The following is an 18,632-nucleotide window of genomic DNA, read 5'->3' as shown; positions in this document are numbered from 1 at the left end:
CTTACATGGTAGACGCTCTATCCATGTGAGTCATCGAGGGCACAGACGATAGTGCGACTGCAGGGATTTATCCCTGGCGCACTCCCCATGAGACCCACATTCCCAACTTAATGTCCACACACTACATTGGTTGTGTCCGTGCCTATTACACTCATTACTCGCGGCTGACAATCTTACCGAGTCCCGTAAGAGTTCGTGCAATGCGTGTGCATCCAGTATAGAAGAAGAAGGTCAATGGCCGGCTAGCGTTAACTATATAAAATGGTATCTGTTCTTTTGGACATATCAGATAGTATCTGTTCTTTCGCACATGTCCGAAAGAACAGATACCATCTTAATATAGTTAAGGCTAACCGGCCATTGACCTTCTTCTTCTGTATTGGATGCACACGCATTGCACGAACTCTTACGGGACTTGATTGTCTGCAGCTAGTAATGAGTGTAACGGGCAGGGACACTACGAATGTAGTGTGTGGACATTAAGTTGGGAATGTGGGTCTCACGGGGAGCGTGCAAGGGAGAAATCCCTGCAGTCGGCCGCACTACCATCTGTGCCCTCGGTGGCTCAGATGGATAGAGCGTCTGCCACGTAAGCAGGAGATCCTGGGTTCGAGTCCCAGTCAGGGTACACATTTTCAACTGTCTCTGTTGATGTATATCAACGCCTATTGACAGCTTAGGGTCTTGATTTAATTATCATTTCATTCTAAGAGAGCTGGATGGTCACCGATGGTATCTGTTCTATCGGACATGTCCGAAAGAATAGATACCATCTTCAAATATTTAACTAACAATCCCACAGTCTAGGTGTAACGTTTAAAACTATGAAAGCCACAGTAGAGCTGCCGTTGGCACCTGTACAAAAACAAGGGAAATATGAACGGCTAATTTGCCATGATAAAAGCTCGGAGATTACCTTCATCACCTGATTAAAGAAAATTCATCTCAAGGTTGCTCTTGTGTAGCTGGTAGTTGCATCTTGTTCACGTGACGGTGCAGATTGTAGAATAAGTCGGCTAGAGTTGCAAGAGTATATCCCAACCGATGTGTGTGCCTTTCTCTGTCCAGCAGCAATCATCCATCCAGTGTTTGTTCTGCAGCTTGACCCAGGAGTCATTGTGTCCACTAGTTCCTCGCTGTTTTCCAGCTCGCGCTCACCGGAGATCTGTAGCTCGCCAGGCAACAGGGCAGCCGCGAAATCCTTTTTTGCCCAGTGGGCACCGACGGAACGGTGCTGTCATGGCATGCATTCACACAGTATGAACGATAACTGTTTACAGTTTACTTCAGTCGTTTACGGGAAGTCGAAAAAACAATTTGATACAGGATACTTACGATCCGCCAAGCTGGGAAATAGCCTTTAATCGTCCTACAGAATCCACCTAAACCATCGCGCAAGTGCACCGTGAGAGATATTCAATACCCCCTCGCCCAGTCACGTCACCGTCTTAGTTGGCTGTTACTTTAATTACTTTCGTTAAAATGATGTATGTTAAGGATGTGAAGATAGCAATTAAAGTTTGCGGAAACCAGTCGACCACGTCTGTAATTCATGCGATCTGGACAAATAAAATGTCTTCAACTAAAACGCTATGTAACCGTAGTTTCTAGTTTAAACTATCCTTTGAGGGCAGTGAAAGAAATAACACTTTTTAAAGGATTATACAAAAACTAATTACGTTAACACTAGACGTATCACGTGGGTAATTTCTGACCCATGAGGGGTTTTCGAGGACCCTAATCGTCGTAGCACCAAACGCTCCCGTGAATTTTCATCATTTATGTGCTGATACAATTTATCAAAATTTCATATCCCTAGCAAACGTAGAAGTATGAAAAATTTACCTTTTATACCAGTAGTACCATGTGGGTCATTTTTGACACATATGCATTTTAACGTAATTTTGTATCAGTAACACCTGTTTTCAGACACTAAATAGTTTCTGGGCGTGCCTCGACGTTATTCACGAGATGTAGGAGTATATTACAAAACTGGATTCTAGATCAGTGTCAAGAAAACTTCGCTGATACGATAAGAAATGCCTAAGAATATGGAACAATTGCACAGAATTGGTGGCGATTACTTGGAGGAGTAAACAGAAAATTGTCTTGATCTAGTACGCCATAACTGCTGTACAGCCACTTGTTTAACTGTCGAATGACCCTCGAATATGGCAAAGAGGAGAAGTTTCACAAGCCCTTCCAGTTCTTTTAAAAAAGGCATTTGACGAAGTGAAGATAGTAACTGTTAGGAAAAAACAGATACCAATGATGAACATGCAGCTTACCTAGATAGAAATTACAATTAATCGAAATCCTCAGATGCGAGGATCTCGGTCAGGGCACACATTTTCAGCTGTCCCCATTGAGGTATATCAACAACACCTGTTGACAGCTGAGGGTATCGATTAATTATCATTTCTTTCTAGAGAAGCTCCATGGTCATCATTGGTATCTGTTCTTTCAGAACAGTTATTATCTTCATATAGTTAAAGGCCACCTGGCCATTGACCTTCTTCTGTGCGAATGCGCACCCTTTGCCCAAACTTGTACGGGAATCGTCACCTTAGTTGGCTCGAGTAATGAGTGAATGGGCAAATATCCTTTAGGAACATTACGAATGTAGGTTGTGGGTAGTTGGGAATGTTGGTCTCACGGGAAGCGTGCAAGGGATAAGTCCCTGCAGTCGCGCTATTCATCTGTCCCCTCGCTGGCTCAGATGGATGCCGGCACGGTAGCTCAGCGTGTTCGGTCAGAGGGCTGCTCGTCCTCTGTAATACAAAAAAAAGAGTAAAGGAATCAACGATCAACATGAACGGATGTCTTGTGACGTCCGCCCAGACCAAATACCACGAAAAAAATGGATAGAGCATCTGCCATGTAAGCAGGAGATCCCGGGTTATATCTGAGGGTTTCGACTAATTGTCATTTATTTGATGAAGTGTTTTTGTTAGACAAGTTATATGGACGTGTAAGTACACTCACGGTAAGAGTCTGCCATACTCAATCTAGAACGCAAATCAAATCCGCGAGAATTCCAAAAATGTTTTGAACGCCTTCTATAAGGATTTAGTGTGTAGAGAAAACCATTCCAACTGCGTATTGTTCGCTTTATTAGTTGTTTCGTTCATCTGATGTTCACGCCTTCATGGAAATACATTAAATGTTTGAAACTCCACTCGGTAGCGTCGTTCACACAAAATGTTGACACATCAAATCTGAGTAGAAACTTGAACTTTCGAGGATGGTCCCCATAACTTTTATTAGCATGAACTGATTTCAGAACTTTTTAATTCCTTGCTTGGGACAGTATCATATGCCAAAAGTCTTATAATAAATTTTTACTTGATTCTAATACCATTTTGAGTTACTGTTGAGGAAATATGCTCTCATTTCACGATTGCACTCAAGTGAAAAATATGGTCTACAAATTCCTTATCTTTTCAGTGTAATTTCTCGTCTATTGTGCAGCTGTCTGCTTAAAATTACAATACTGCACCATTGTCTCGTAACGCTCTCCCACAGACTCACGTTCTCGCTGGCTGGTGCCTGCCCAGAATGCCGGACATAATGTGCGAAAGTTATACTACCTGAAGTGGAGTACTTGAGGAGAAAGAGCGGAACATCAAAATTGAAAATGAGGAAGTACGGAGGAAAATGGAAGTTAAGAAGACTATTATAGCTACAATTGAAAAAGAAAGACTGCTTTGCAATAGGTATCGCGAAAAAATATTCATCTTTCAAGATTCCCATTGCAAAGCACACGATGGCCGAAGCGATTATTGCAGTTGATACCCCCTAGAGGAAAAAAAAAGAGGTAGACCATTAAGAATATGGAAACAGGATGTAGATGTAGAAATGCTAACTAGAGATCTGGAATATGGAGCATGGATGGATATGAAGAAATGGAAAATGGGAAGCGAAAACTAGCAACAACAGTAACACATAGTTTAACTAGCTTTGAGAACATCTTGTTAACTCGGATTGGTCTGTAATACGATCAATCTAAAAAAAAACTCTCTGCCGGTCGGAGTGGCCGTGCGGTTCTAGGCGCTGCAGTCTGGAACCGAGCGACCGCTACGGTCGCATGTTCGAATCCTGCATTGGGCATGGATGTGTGTGATGTCCTTAGGTTAGTTAGGTTTAATTAGTTCTAAGTTCTAGGCGACATATGACCTCAGAAGTTAAGTCGCATAGTGCTCAGAGCCATGTGAAAAAACTCTTAGCTTAGTTCCCTTAAACTTTCGTCGCGGTTTCAGTGCGCTGCTAGCGAATATATCACGTTAATTTAAACAAGGGAATCCATTAGTGCTTTACATCATGCACTGCAACTAGCAACTCCTATGCAGCGAGAAGCGCGATGAAGCACGCTGTCTGCACTTCGAGAGGGGAATACGAACAGCGCAGGCAGCCAATTACAGCCACAAGTCCGGAAGGACTGCGCGCGCTCCTAGCTGCTAACCAGTCTTGATGCGCAGTTCTCAGCTAACAATTGTTAAGTCTGTCGTGCCATTCATTCCGCCCACCCCTGGGAAATTCCAGTGAAACACGCGCAGGCCCACGTCTCGCCTCGTCTCCATTACATAATATCCCCCATTTCACTGGTGGCTTCAGTCGTTAGCTGGCAACTGGTCCCGAGTGAGCCATTTATCAGCTCGACAACTTTGCTCCGCGATTGTTTGCCAGACGACCGTCGCTGGCACGTGAAAATGATGAGCTGCAACGAAGTTGTATATCTCTTGTACTCTGCACTTACTTGCATTGGAAGTATGGAAAGAGCGAGTTCCAGGGATATCTTGTAGTTATGTACTTCTAATCTGAGCTTAACGTAACAAGTTTTACTAGGAACATCGGTGCGCCACCAAAGATGAAACTGTAGGGGTCATTTGCCTCTCAGCGCCTTAAGTCGCAGTGCAAGGAACTTCAAACTTTCTAAAGCTAAGCGTATTGCACTTGCAGTAATAGCGACAGGAAACTCATTAAACGAACCGTGCCAAATCTGTTAACAACCACGCCGACCTTGCTCCGATGTGGGATAAGTGCACAATAGAGGAAGAAGCAGACTGCACTCCAAGCTAATGTCTTCATTCCTACAAGACCGATACTTAACACTCGTTCGATATTGTGGGGGGGGGGGGGGGGGGGGGCATGTAAGGAAACGTAGGTTAGGTAAGAGAACCAAAATCCTAATGGCCGGACAAAGATTTGTGCTTTCGAATATGAGCCTATTTACGAGCTTTTGGTGCAAATGAATGATATCGTGGGACATGTGATTAAGAAATCTACATAGTTACTGTCAGCCCACTATTCATCACATCCACGTTACCAAAGTGAGCCGTTCTTTCTGATGATTGGCTACGCAGAATACCTGAAACCTCAAATGCAATTGGCCCTAAAAATACGTAATATCATCGTTCCAATGTCCGGCAAAGAAGCTGTCTAGCACCACGTTTAATTTCCGAGACGCTCTTTTGGAACATGCTAGTAACGACACATTCCCTTTTTCCGGAACGCAATAGCACAGTTTATGTACGTCTGCGTCTGGTGCGCTCGCTGTTGACAATATTTTATATTTTTGTTTCATTTGTGATAGACGGTCGCAGGTATGCGGAAATTACAGTTGTGGATGTAAGTGAGAAACGAAATGAGAAACAACTGAAATCGATATAAAGAATGCCATAGGACCTCCTAATAGCATACTCAGCACATTTTGTATCGAATATGCTGAAGAACTGCAATCTCCCCGCGCCCCCCTTCCCCCCCCCCCCCCCCGCCCTCTGCCCTCTTGCGCTCTCTCTCCCTCCCTCCCTCCCTCGCTCCCTCCCTCCCTCTCTCTCACTCTCTCTCTCTCTCTCTCTCGCTCTCTCTTTTTCGATGGAGTCCGGCGGCGGTCGCTAGTAAAACGTTTGATTCTTAGAGGATTTTAAAACGGGGGAGCTCGTTCCAAATTTTAAGAATGGTTGCTAGAAAGATGCACAGATCTACCTCACTGACGTCGATTTGCTGTACAGTTATGGACTGGACCAGCAGTTTCACGTTCTGCATATACAAGATTAGTGAAGACGACATGCGCACGAGGAAAAACAGTCGAAATATGATTGTCTAGCGCCAAAAATCAAAACCGGTAAGTTAGCAATTAGGACTAAGTGATTCTTTTTACGATCTACAGATACATACCCGTTCTTTTAAACATGTAGTTGCTTACTGACTCAACATCACACTAAAGATTAAATTTAATGTAGGAAGATCTACATGTGCCAACAAGTTGATACTGTAATTGATATGAAGAGAGCAGTCAGATTTCACTATAATTTCTCAGCGATAGGTAATATGTGCTACGTAAAACCGAAGGGATACTACGAGGGTTGGAACTTCAACAGTGGCAACTATTTATTTACAGCTCGTACAAAATAGATACGTGATTCAAAGTTTTGCTGACATTCAAAGAAGTCACCAGCATTGTGTATAACCCGTTGCCAGCGACGTGGAAGTCTTAGGATACTCTTAGCAGTGTCAGTTGTGTTGGCATTTCGAGCGGCGCGGTCTATTGCCCGAGGAATTTGCAGCAGTTCTGAAGCGAATGCCGTGAAGTATTTCCTTCAGTTTCGAAATCGAGTTGAACTCACGAGGGCTGAAGTCAGGGAAGTCTATTAAGTGGTATAGCACTCAGCAGCCCATCAGTCAAACAAATCAGTAACACCTTACAGTGTACGTGCTTGAGCACTGTCTTACAAAAAGATGGTCAGGTCCTGCAGAAATTGTCATCACTTCTGTCTCTAAGCTAATCGTAGGTTGTTTTCCAAAAATGAACAGCATAGAGCCAGAAGTGATGGCACTTTCTGCAGGACCTGACCATCATTTTGCAGGACAATGCTCAAGCACGTACACTGTAAGCTGTTACTGATTTGTTTGACTGATGGGCCTGCTAAGTGCTATGCCACCTGCTGCACTCCCCTGACTTAAGACCTCGTGAGTTCAACTCGCTTTCTAATCTGAAGGAAACACTTCACGACATTCGCTTCAGAACTGCTACAAATTCGTCGGGCAGTAGACCGCGCCGCTCGAACTCTCAACATAACTGGCACTGCTGAGAGTTTCCTAAGACTACCACATCGCTGGCAACGGGTTATAAACAATTCTGGTGACTACTTTGGAGGTTAGTGAAACTTTGAAACACGTATCTATTTTGTACGAGCTGTAAATAAATAGTTGCCACTATTATAGTTCCAACCCTCGTATTTTGGAGAAGAAACTGTGAATGGTTTGCAGTTCAAATGGTTCAAATTTCTCTAAGCAATGTGGGACTAAACATCTGAGGTCATAAGTGTCCTAGACGTAGAACTACTTATACCTAACTAGCCTAAGGACATTACATACATCTATGCCCGAGGCAGGATTCCAACGTACGGCCGTAGCAGCAGCGAGGTTCCGGACTGAAGCGCCTAGAACCGCTCGGCCACAGCGGCCAGCTGGCTTGAAGTGTGGTTAAAGGAAGGACGGTGACGTTATGGGTCGTATGAAGCATTCAGTTGTACCGCAGGTTTCTCAAATTAAGAAAGGGTATCAACAAGGCGCTTGGTCGTAGTCGCAGATCATCTAAATTAGGTATCTGTGAGTAGGTTATGGATGGTTGGATCGTGTTTCGTTGTTGAAGGACCAGGACAGGCTATCACCAAGTCCTGAAACCACTTGGACGTAGCTGCAGGTTGACTGTATTAGTTATTTGAGCGTTGGTGATGGATGAAGGAATCGTATTGTATGGTGAATGTACCATGCGCGTAAAAATATCTGGATGCATAAGAAGCTATATGAGGAAAGTGATTAACGATTTTATAATCCAGCGCACTCGAAGTCGAGTGAGGGACCTCAGTGCGTGGTTACAAGTTGACTTGATGTGTGCAATCTAGATGCTAAGTAAATCCGAGTGTGTTAGACCGTGGTAGGTGTTTTAACAAGTCAGCATGTGGCAGTTACACATTAAAAACGAGTAGCAGCTCGTGGTTGCAGAGTGCAATACCAAACTGTTTTCACTAATATTGTGGAGTATGCAACTTTCGCAGGTGATAGTGTCGAATGAAAGAAGAAAAGGAAGCCTAGAAAATATGGGCTCTAATGCTCGTAGCTTAAGAGGTACGAGGACTTGTTCATCTTCGATAGTGTGAAACTTATCTTTTCAACAATTATCTCTTTGGTTTTCGTATTTTTAGAGGAGGAAGTACGGATAAAAAGAATTGTCCAGTAAATAAGGCTCTAAAATGCTTTCCTTATAAGCTTGCACAGTAGAAGAGACGTGATTCGCAATATCGAAGATGAACAAGTGCTCATATCTCTTAAGGTATACATTTTAGAACCTTGTTTACGAGTCATTTTTTTCTTGTTTTGGACCATACTAGCACTTCTGAATGTTGCCTCCCCCACACTCTTATCTCCAAATCGACACATTTGCCCTTCTGCATCATCCATGAAAACTTGTAACACCATCACGGAATTACCCTGTGTATAGCGGCGGCTTGATACGTAATTTTTATGTAGGATGGCGGTGCTCTCCACGGCCACATATATTTAATGTGTGGCGCTTGGCTGCTTAATACCTGCAGTTTCTTCCGTATGTCGAATGAAACCTGTCGGTAAGAGAAATTTACTTGTGACTTGTGGCTGCTCTGCAGTTTTAATTTCCAACGGTTGCTGTTCCCCCTGTAGACTACGCCTGTGTTCGCTATATACATTGACGTAAAAATATCGTGGCACCAAGGAATTGTGCAACATAAATGAAAGTTGGTAGGCGTGTTTATACATCTCGAAGGTGGTGTCTATCCAAATTTCGCACCAATCACAAAAGAGTAGTGCCACTATGAGGATGCAAATCAGATTTGCTTTGAAAACACGCTGTAACGGTCGTGAAAGGTGGTTACCTTTGAGACAGGGCGTGGTGAGGTGATATTAGTCAAGGATGCCTTTATGGTTACAAAGACGCCATTATCAGAACCTCTCTGAGTTTGAACCAGGTCGTGTAATAGGCCTACAAGAAACTGGACATCCCTCTACGATATTTCAGAAAGACTTGGCAGGAGTGTAGCCACTGTACATGACTGCTGGCAGCGATGGTCACGAGAAAGTACTGTCTCAAGAAGACCGGGCGTCGGTCGGCCACATGGGACTACCGAGAGGAAAGACCATCATCTTCGGCGAATAGCTCTGGCACGTCGGATTGCACTTGCAACATCAATCGGAGCAGCAGTTGGCACCACAGTGACACAACGAACTGCTACAAATCGATTTGAAGAACATGCAATCTTGGTTGGAAAACTGGATCCTTTATTTTATTTATCCTACAGTGAGGTGTTTCACATTATACAGGGCACCTTCAGATTGGCCTACGAGAAAAGCATACAACCTTTTATATAAATCTCATGACCCTCATTCAGCAAAATTGGACTACCAAGAAAAAATAAAACAACAAACTGGCAAAATATGGTGTTAACCACATAGGATGTCGCGCATGGAAATGTTCCAGCAGGCACCGTATGTGCTTAGCACCACATTTTGTCCGTAGCTTGTTTTATTTTTTGTTGCTAGCCAATTTTCCTAAATGTAAGTAACGCCATTCATACGAAAGGTAGGACTTCTTTCTGTTAGGTGAATCTGAAGATGCCTTGTATTCGCCGAAACGTGTCACTGGTGGACAAATAAAATAAAAAATCCAGTTTTGCAACCAAGACTGCTTGCTCTTTCAAATCGATTTGTCACTCTTCGTTTTGTCATTGTGGGGGCAACTGTGGCTCAGATTGCTATTGCAAATGCAGTCCTTGTGGCAGAGCTATTCTTTCATACTGATACCACTGGTTGCTGTACCACACCGCCATGGATTGGATAAAGTTCTGTTACAAATCGATTGCTTGTAGGACAGCTCCGAACCAGACTCCCTGTAGCGTGCATTCCAACCGCCAGAATATTTTCACCCCTGGAAGAAAGTTTTTATCTGCCAGGAAGTTTGATATCAGCGCACACTCCGCTGCAGAGTGAAAATCTCATTCTGGAAACATCCACCAGGCTGTGGCTAATCCATGTCTCCGCACTATTCTTCCTTCCAGGAGTGCTAGTTTTGCAAGGTTCGCAGGAGAGCTTATGTGAAGTCTGGAAAGTAGGAGACGAGGTACTGGCGGAAGTAAAGCTGTGAGGACGGGGCATGAGTCGTGCTTGGGTAGCTCAGATGGTAGAGCACTTGCCCGCGAAAGGCAAAGGTCCCGAGTTCGAGTCTCGGTCTGGCACACAGTTTTGCGAATTCATCGGTGTTAAGCGACAGCTCATTGGAGAGCGGGGTGGAGATCTGTCCTGATGATAGTTGGCTCTGCCTTGGTGCCAGTGATGGCCGTGTGCTGATTAGATGGAGACCAGTTAAGGGCCTGTCTGCTTGCTAGACACACTGGACCTACGCCTAGAGTTATGGTGTGGGCTGCTATTCCATAAGTCAGAAGAGGCACTCACGTGGCTGTCCCACTTACTTTGACTAGAAATCTGTATGTTAATCTCGTGATTCGCCCTGTTTTGCTGCCATTCATGCAAAGCATTCCAGTATTATTTTCCAACAGGATAACACTCGTCCACAAACCGCTGTTGTAACACAACATGCTCTGCAGTGTTTGTCTCATCCTGCTCGTTCACCTGATCTGTCTCCAGTCGAGTACATATGGCACATCATCACACGGTAGCTCCAGTATCATCCGCAAACATCCCACCAAGTCTAATAAGTTTGGAACTCGATCCCACACACTGACGCCAGGCACCTGTACAACACAATACATGGACGTTTGCATGCTCGAGTTCAACAGTCTGGTGGTTAAACGGGTTACTAGTGTACCAGGATTTCACATTTTGCAATGGCTTATCTTACGCTTATATGATCTTGCAATGTTAATCATGTATATTACCTAGACAAATACACTCCCAAAAGTTTCATTACTCTGTATTACTTATTTTTTTTGGAGTTGCGGTTTTTTCCCGACAATTGATATGTAACGTGTGACATTGTTGTTGTTGTTGTGGCCTTCAGTCCAGAGATTGGTTTGATGCAGCTCTCCATGATACTTTAACCTGTGCAAGCTTCTTCATCTCCCAGTAACTACTGCAACCTACATCCCTCTGAAACTGTTTAGTGTCTTCATCTCTTGGTCTCCCTCTACAATTTTTAGCCTCCGCGCTGCCTTCCAATAATAAATAGGTGATCCCTTAATGTCTCAGAATATGTCCTACCAACCGATCCTTTCTTCTAGTCAAGTTGTGCCACAAATTTCTCTTCTCTCCATTTCTATTCAATACCTCCTCATTAGTTATGTGATCTACCCATCTAACCTTCAGCATTCTTCTGTAGCACTACATTTCGAAAGCTTCTACTCTCTGTTTGTCTAAATTATTCATCGACCAAGCTTCAGTTCCATACATGGCTTCACTCCACACAAATACTTTCAGAAACGACTTCTTCACACTTAAATCTATACCCGATGTTAACAAATTTCTCTTCTTCAGAAACGCTTTCCTTGCCATTGCCAGATTATGTTTTATATCCTCTCTACTTCGACCATCATCAGTAATTTGGCCCCCCAAATAGCAAAACTCCTTTACTTCTTTAAGTGTCTCATTTCCTAATCTAATTCCCTCAGCATCAGCCGACTTTATTCGACTACATTCCATTATCCTCGTTTTGCTTTTGTTGATGTTCATCTTATATCATCCTTTCAAGACACTGTCCATTCCGTTCAGCTGCTCTTCCAGGTCATTTGCTGTCTATGACAGAATTACAATGTCATCGGCGAACCTCAAAGTTTTTATTTCGTCTCCATGGATTTTAATTCCTACTCCAAATTTTTCTTTTGTTTCCTTGCTCAATATACAGATTGAATAACATCGGGGATAGCCTACAACCCTGTCTCACTCCCTTCCCAACCACTGCTTCCCTTTCATGCCCCTGGATTCTTATAACTGCCAGCTGGTTTCTGTACAAATTATTAATAGCCTTTCGCTCGCTGTATTTTATCCCTGCCACCTTCAAAATTTGAAACAGAGTATTCCAGTCAACATTGTCAAAAGCTTACCCTAAGTCAACAAATGCTTAATCTATTTTCTAAGATAAGTCGTAGGGCCAGTATTACCTCACGTGTTTCATTTCTACGGAATCCAAACTGATCTTCCCCGAGGTCGGCTTCTACCAGTTTTTCCATTCGTCTGTGAAGAATTCGTGTTAGTATTTTGCAACCGTGGCTTATCAAACTGATAGTTCGGTAATTTTCACATCTGTCGACTCCTGCTTTCTTCGGGATTGGAATTATTGTATTCTTTTTGAAGTCTGAGGTTATTTCGCCTGTCTGTTACATCTTGCCCACCAGATGGTAGAGTTTTGTCAGGGCTGGCTCTCCCGAGGCTGTCAGTAGTACTAATGAAATGTTGTCTACTCCCGGGGCCTTGTTTCGACTTAGGTCTTTCAGTGCTCTGTCAAACTATTCATGCAGTATCATATCTCCTATTTCATCGTCATCTTCCATTTTCATGATATTGTCCTCAACAACATCGCCATTGTATAGACCCTGTATATACTCCTTCCACCTTTGTGCTTTCCCTTCTTTGCTTAGAACTGGGTTCCCATCTGAGCTCTTGATATTCATTAAAGTGGTTCTCTTCTCTCCAAAGGTCTCTTTAATTTTCCTGTAGGCAGTATCTATCTTACCCCTAGTGATATACGCCTCTTCATCCTTACATTTGTGCTCTAGCCATCCCTGCTTAGCTAATTTGCACTTCCTGTCGATCTCATTTTTGAGATCTTTTTATTCCTTTTTGCTTGCTTCATTTACTGCATTTTTGTATTTTCTTCTTTCATCAATTAAATTCAGTAGCTCTTCTGTTACCCAAGGATTTCTATTAGCCCTAGTCTTTTTACCTACTTGATCCTCTGCTGCCTTCACTATTTCATCTCTCAAAGGTACTCTTTCTTCTTCTACTGTATTTCTCTACCCCATTCTTGTCAATAGTTCCCTTATGCTCTCGCTGAAACACTCTACAACCTCTAGTTCTGTCAGTTTATCCAGGTCCCATCTCCTTAAATTCTCACCATTTTGCAGTTTCTTCAGGTTTTATCTACAGTTCATAACCAATAGATTGTGGTCAGAGTCCACATCTGCCCCTGGAAATGTCTTACAATTTAAAACCCGGTTCTTAAATCTCTGTATGACCATTATATACTCTATTTTAAACCTGCCAGTATCTCCAAGCTTCTTCCATGTATACAACCTTCTTTTATGATTCTTGAACCAAGTGTTAGCTATGATTCAGTTATGATCTGTGCCAAATTCTACCAGGCGGCTTCCTCTTTCATTTCTCACCCCCATTCCATATTAGTCTGCTTAATTTCTGCAGCTGCGTGCATGTGTCGAGTGAAACAGTGGATAAAAGGTATTTACAAGTCACTGCTGCTTAATTTCAATTTGCAACGGTCTCTGTTACCCCTGCAGACTATGCCTGCACACGTTACATGTAAAGCTCTTTTAGCTTGTATATGTGAGGTGACTGACGCTGTGGTCTGTCGCAGCAATGCCGGGCGAGGTGCCGCCTCCATACGCGCACCAGCAGCACTCGGCGCTGCTGTCGTCACCCCTGGCGACCGTGGGCGGCGTCGGCGGAGTCGGAGGCGTCGGCGTCGTCGGCGGCGGAGTCGGCGTCGGCGTCGGCGGCGGTGTGGGCGCGGGCGCCTTCACCGCCCCGGTGCCGGCCAACGGCTACCTGCCGGCGCCGGCCCCGGCCAGCAACACGACGATCGTGGTGCGCGACCGCGACCACTACGTGGGCGGCAACGGTGGCGCGGACTTCGCGACGGGGCTGATGATGGGCGCGGCGCTCACCAACTGGGGCCACGGCTGGGGCTGGCACCACGCCGCCAGCGACGTGCACGTGCACAACCACTACGACGTCAACAACACCGTCATCAACAACGAGCACCACTCGGCCACGTACGTGCACGAGGACTACGCCGACCTAGGCTTCGACGACGGCGACTACGGGATGGACTGCGGCGGCGACTTCGGCTTCTAAGCGCCGCCGCGCGCCCCCACCGGGGAGGAAACGACGCCCCGCTCTGTGTCTGCAGTTCGGTAGACGCCTAGTATTTTGTACTGCAGGGAATAATACGAAACTTTTGACGGCTAATTGTATATTTTGCACCTAATACTACTTTAAGTAGTAAGTCTATGTCTATTATTGTATAAATAAGGAGAAGAAAAATCGAAAACGTGTAAGTCATGTACACCAAGAGACTATAACTTTGCTTAGATCGCTCACCCACTACAGAGCGCCTCAGAACAGCGAAGTCACTGCCCGTCAACTAGAAAGTGTAGAAACTGAGTCAACAGTGCCGTCGAATAGAGTCTTGTTCCCCCTCCCCATTAGAGTGTGGAATTGAGTAGGTCGCTATCTTCTCTCAAACATTTGGTTGCACAATAGGTCTAGCTGATCGTTGGTGGTAACTTTTGCATCTAGAAGACTCCATGACATTTTCGACAAGGTTCTATGTAGCACAGTTAACGCCGTGAGCTGTATTATTGGCTTCATTTATATGCAACTGGTTCGGTATTACGATCTTCAGGAGCTCAGGAGCCTCTGTGAGCCCAGGTAATCAAAGGAAATATCACACGACTTTTTTTTTTTTTTTTTTTTTTTTTTTTTTTTTTTTTTTTTTTTTTTTTTTTTTTTTTTAGCAGGCCCAGAAACCATCGGCATCCTCAAAACTCTACAACCTACTTCTCATGTGTGGAGTTTTGCGGACGCCAATAGTTTCTGGGTCTTCCACAAAACATATGGAACTGATTTCCCTTTGTAAACCTAATTACCCAGACCATTAGAGGGGCATGAAAGTACTGTGACACGGAAATCGGATGTCTGTAAATAACTCCAGTGGATGTAGTTAATGGTGTTAACGTTACTACATATAAATGTAACAGGCGTCTAGAGCCCACTAGAAGATGGACGTACGGAAATTCAAGATCCTGGGTATATCTGTTTTACAATCGCTAGACCTTGGTCCAAGGCATATTTCCGTGCCCAATCTTTCGTTTCTTAACGCTGGAGACATCCGTATTTTCTCAGTTAGGCAAGCTATAGAAACCGAACTGTCTATACGTCACAGCGCAAAAGTCGGGTCGTGACGTCATTATAATGCCGATTATGATCGCAGAGGGACGCCCACGTGTTGTTTGGTGCTTGTACTGTGGAATAGCTGGCGCTGTTTCCTTTAATTAGCCTTAAGGCTCGTATCTTATTTCTATTAAATGCTTTTCTGCTTTTGGATTTCTATTGTATCCCTGTACATCCTAACACAGTAATGTTTGGATCATGATGAAACTATAGTATCCAAAAAACCCATTTGGTGCTACTGCTACTGATTATTTATGCGTGTTGCTCATGTGACAATCAGTCCTCTGTTCTCTAAGCAGGAACTTAATGCTTCCTTTACTGTTTGCAATGTACACTTGACCGTAGCTGCAAGGAATTCTGTGTACATCTGCTTTGGTGCGAGATCGTGCCTTACACCACGGCCTGAGGCTTATGTAAAAGATAATCACCAAGGATGAAAATAAAGGCTATGAAAGTCTGCATCATACGATCGAAATGTCTACGGCCGGAACTGGAATATCACGTTCTTTAAATAAGCTGCTGTCAATGTTGATGTTAGCAGAGAAAATGTTTCAAACGAAGTAAGTTATCCTTGATGTCTAAGCTCTTGATATTTTCTAACTTTCACATGCAAAAGTGTAAGTAATATGTTCTAATTTTTTCAAAGAACACCCCGAGCCCTTCGGATGAAAAAAAAATCGTCACCTTCGTCCTAAAAGCAAGTAAGATTTCATTGAGTCTTTCTAACAGCTATAGTTTTCCGCAACATAGACTAGATAAAAATTCAGATGCAGGGAACAACATTTTTGAATCACCAGTGCCTCAAGACGTCGAAATAAGCGTACAAAATTCCTCTGATCGGGATCAGATACGAGGATTTTATCAAGCAGCCTAAGACTCATTATTTCTGAGTGATTCCCTGCCAAACATATTCGGACAAATTCTATCTTCGGTGACACAGCTGTTCATTAAGATGACGGTCCGCCGGAAAAGCTCGTTCTAGCAGGTCGGGAAAGGCTAGAGTTAACGCCATACAGTAATCCTAGCCTCACACTGAAATCACTCGTGGACACTACACGGAATATTTCCCAGTATTCTCAAACCGTTTTGATCGTATTTTCACTGTAGTTGCGACATATATATTTAACTCACCACTTTAAGTTTATTGACTTACTTCAATGGATGATACTTGGCCACCTCGCAAGCCACCATCCCCCAACGCTACATACATTCTGCAATCGGTGTTGTATAACTTCGAACGAAGCAGGCACTGCATTCTACATTCTGAACACTCGTCTCATCCCGCAAAGCAGTAGCGCTCACTCATCCTCTTTCAAAATCTTAAGCTGTTAATTTCAAAAATAAAAGAAACAATAACATTCTGGAGACAGTATCACCTCTTTTGCTGACTAAGCAATAATCGTTGTCTCTGGATACTGCTCATCTCTTCTCTTTCACGACTGTAATGGTGACATACAGCGTTTAAGAGCAATATCAGAACTGGCATCAGGACGTAATGTTTTCAGTTTGTTTCTGTACAGATACTCTCGGTCCAGTAACCGTACTAGAAACAGTATGCCTAGTCCAACGGGTCCTTCAGGTTCATGAAAGCAGAATAACTAGATGCCAGCTAAGTCGACAATTACTCTTATTTCCTTATTTCTTTAAAAGTATTTCTGTCGTTGTAAATCTGCTCCTCTTCGGCACTAGAAACTGATCCTACGCACGGTTTTAGTATGCTACGAAATTCCAAATCGGAGCACAGTCAGCTGCAAAGTGAAAATTCATTCTGTAAAAGTCTGGTAATTGCTTGAGAAATTTATCTGATCCATATTTCTATTTCATGGACTAATAAGCCTTGGAGTGTCATGGTTCCCTATTTAATCTCACTTTGCTGGACTTCAGAAGAATATGGTGAAAACCGTAGAGCACAGTGGGTTACAGTTAATCGGTTCTGTTGGCCGTTAAGATACTTTGTGGTTGACAGCAGTGATTACAAATTCAGTGAGGCACCTGTATAAACTATTTCCTTGTTTGTTTCGTATTACAGCACGTCAAAACCTTTAAGAACTATTTAATTCCATTGTCGCGGATACTTATTTCTGTAGACAGAAATGCGGAATAGGAAAATAGCTCTTTATGTTTCATTTAGTCCTTTCACCGCGTATATAAGAGCTTGTTCGATGTTTCTTAGATTTTTGTGAGCCATGTAGCCGAGAGTTTGCTTAGAACTAAGACTTGCCACTCAAAGTCCTTTGAAATTTCAAGGGATTTGTTCTTTGACCTGTATACAACAAAACCCTCCGCCCAGCGCGTAAAAACGTTCGTACCAAACTGCATTTTCAGAAGCTGTAGTGTTCGTATGCGGTCGCCAATCTGCGAAAGTAGTCATTCGCTGTAGCGACACGGGTATGCATGTTGTAGTAGGTGTAAATGTTGTCTGAGTAAGTCTGTGCATGTATAAATATATGTACATATGTATATCTTACATGTATTATGTGTATACACATATTCGGTGTTGTGCATCTCAACGTCACAATTAGACACTCAGGAATTAAACTGTTGACATGTGCGCCTAATCAAATGTTTTGGTTTGTCCGCCAATGTTGTATATAAGACGAACTGATTATTTGGTTACAAATGTAGCTGAAAATATTTGAAAAGAGGTGCGTCGTTTCCTCCCTGAGAAACTAACACTTACCCTTAATTGAACTAAAGAGATATGTCTCAAAACTTTGCGGTGTGAAGAATGGACTATGGATAAAATCAGAAAAATTCATATTTACCTCCTCAATGAGCAAGTCTTGCAGTTCTTCGACTGGTGGCAGTTCAAACGGTGGTGCAAGTGACTGACTCTTCTTTAATCTGAAATTGGGTCATCGGAGTATCCAGTGTTGGTGACCGCGCCTGTACTACGTGTCGGCAGATGGACACTTATCTTTCCTGGCATCACAGCAGAATACAAGAGCTGCATTCTCATCTGACGCCACAGCATCGCCGGACAATCCGGTGCCAGGCCCTTTCGAGGTGTGAAGGTAAGCCATCCAGGAGGCTCGGCGTGGACATTGCTGTTTAGATTTCACCAATGGCGCAGGATCGATTTCTTTCTATCCCTTGACAGTCAGGTTTTCGTAATCAGTATAGTTTATCTCCATTTACAATGATTTTTGGTTGCTGTATCGTTATTTGCCATTGTAAGACATGTATAGTATTGCTGCATGAATCTCGCGCACGCAAAATTGGCCATGGTAGTATATTTAGTTAATAGCACCACTTCCGAATGATTGTTCTGCCGTATAAGAACTGTCTGTTGTTGTTTACAACCCCGTAAATGTCAGTTTTTACTTTTATTCAGACAACGGTTTTAATCCTGTGTTGTCTAATCTGACAGCAGAACGAAATATTAGTGAAATTATCTCCAACGTCCAGTATTTATACTTGAGCACTGACTCCCACAGTCTTTTGTTCAAAGTGTACCA

The 18,632-nt window shown here is 43.4% G+C and overlaps 1 protein-coding gene and 1 non-coding gene across 2 annotated transcripts in view; both read left to right on the top strand.

Annotated features, from left to right (window-relative positions):
• LOC124613617 overlaps positions 1-14,076 on the top strand; it is a 109,218-nt gene extending 95,142 nt beyond the window's left edge. The window contains exons 5-6 of the mRNA XM_047142333.1: positions 13,577-13,636; positions 13,730-14,076. Of these exons, the coding sequence (XP_046998289.1) occupies positions 13,577-13,636; positions 13,730-14,076 (407 nt within the window). The remainder of the gene's footprint in view (positions 1-13,576; positions 13,637-13,729) is intronic.
• On the top strand, positions 554-628 carry Trnat-cgu. The gene has a single exon. It is a non-coding gene; the product is annotated as a tRNA-Thr (tRNA).
• Positions 14,077-18,632: the final 4,556 nt, after the last annotated feature.

The sequence above is a fragment of the Schistocerca americana genome, chromosome 4 (genome assembly GCF_021461395.2).
Source record: "Schistocerca americana isolate TAMUIC-IGC-003095 chromosome 4, iqSchAmer2.1, whole genome shotgun sequence".
Taxonomy (NCBI): Eukaryota; Metazoa; Arthropoda; class Insecta; order Orthoptera; family Acrididae; genus Schistocerca; species Schistocerca americana.
The sequence above is the reverse complement of the archived record's forward strand: the minus strand, read 5'-3'. Positions and strand labels throughout refer to the sequence as shown.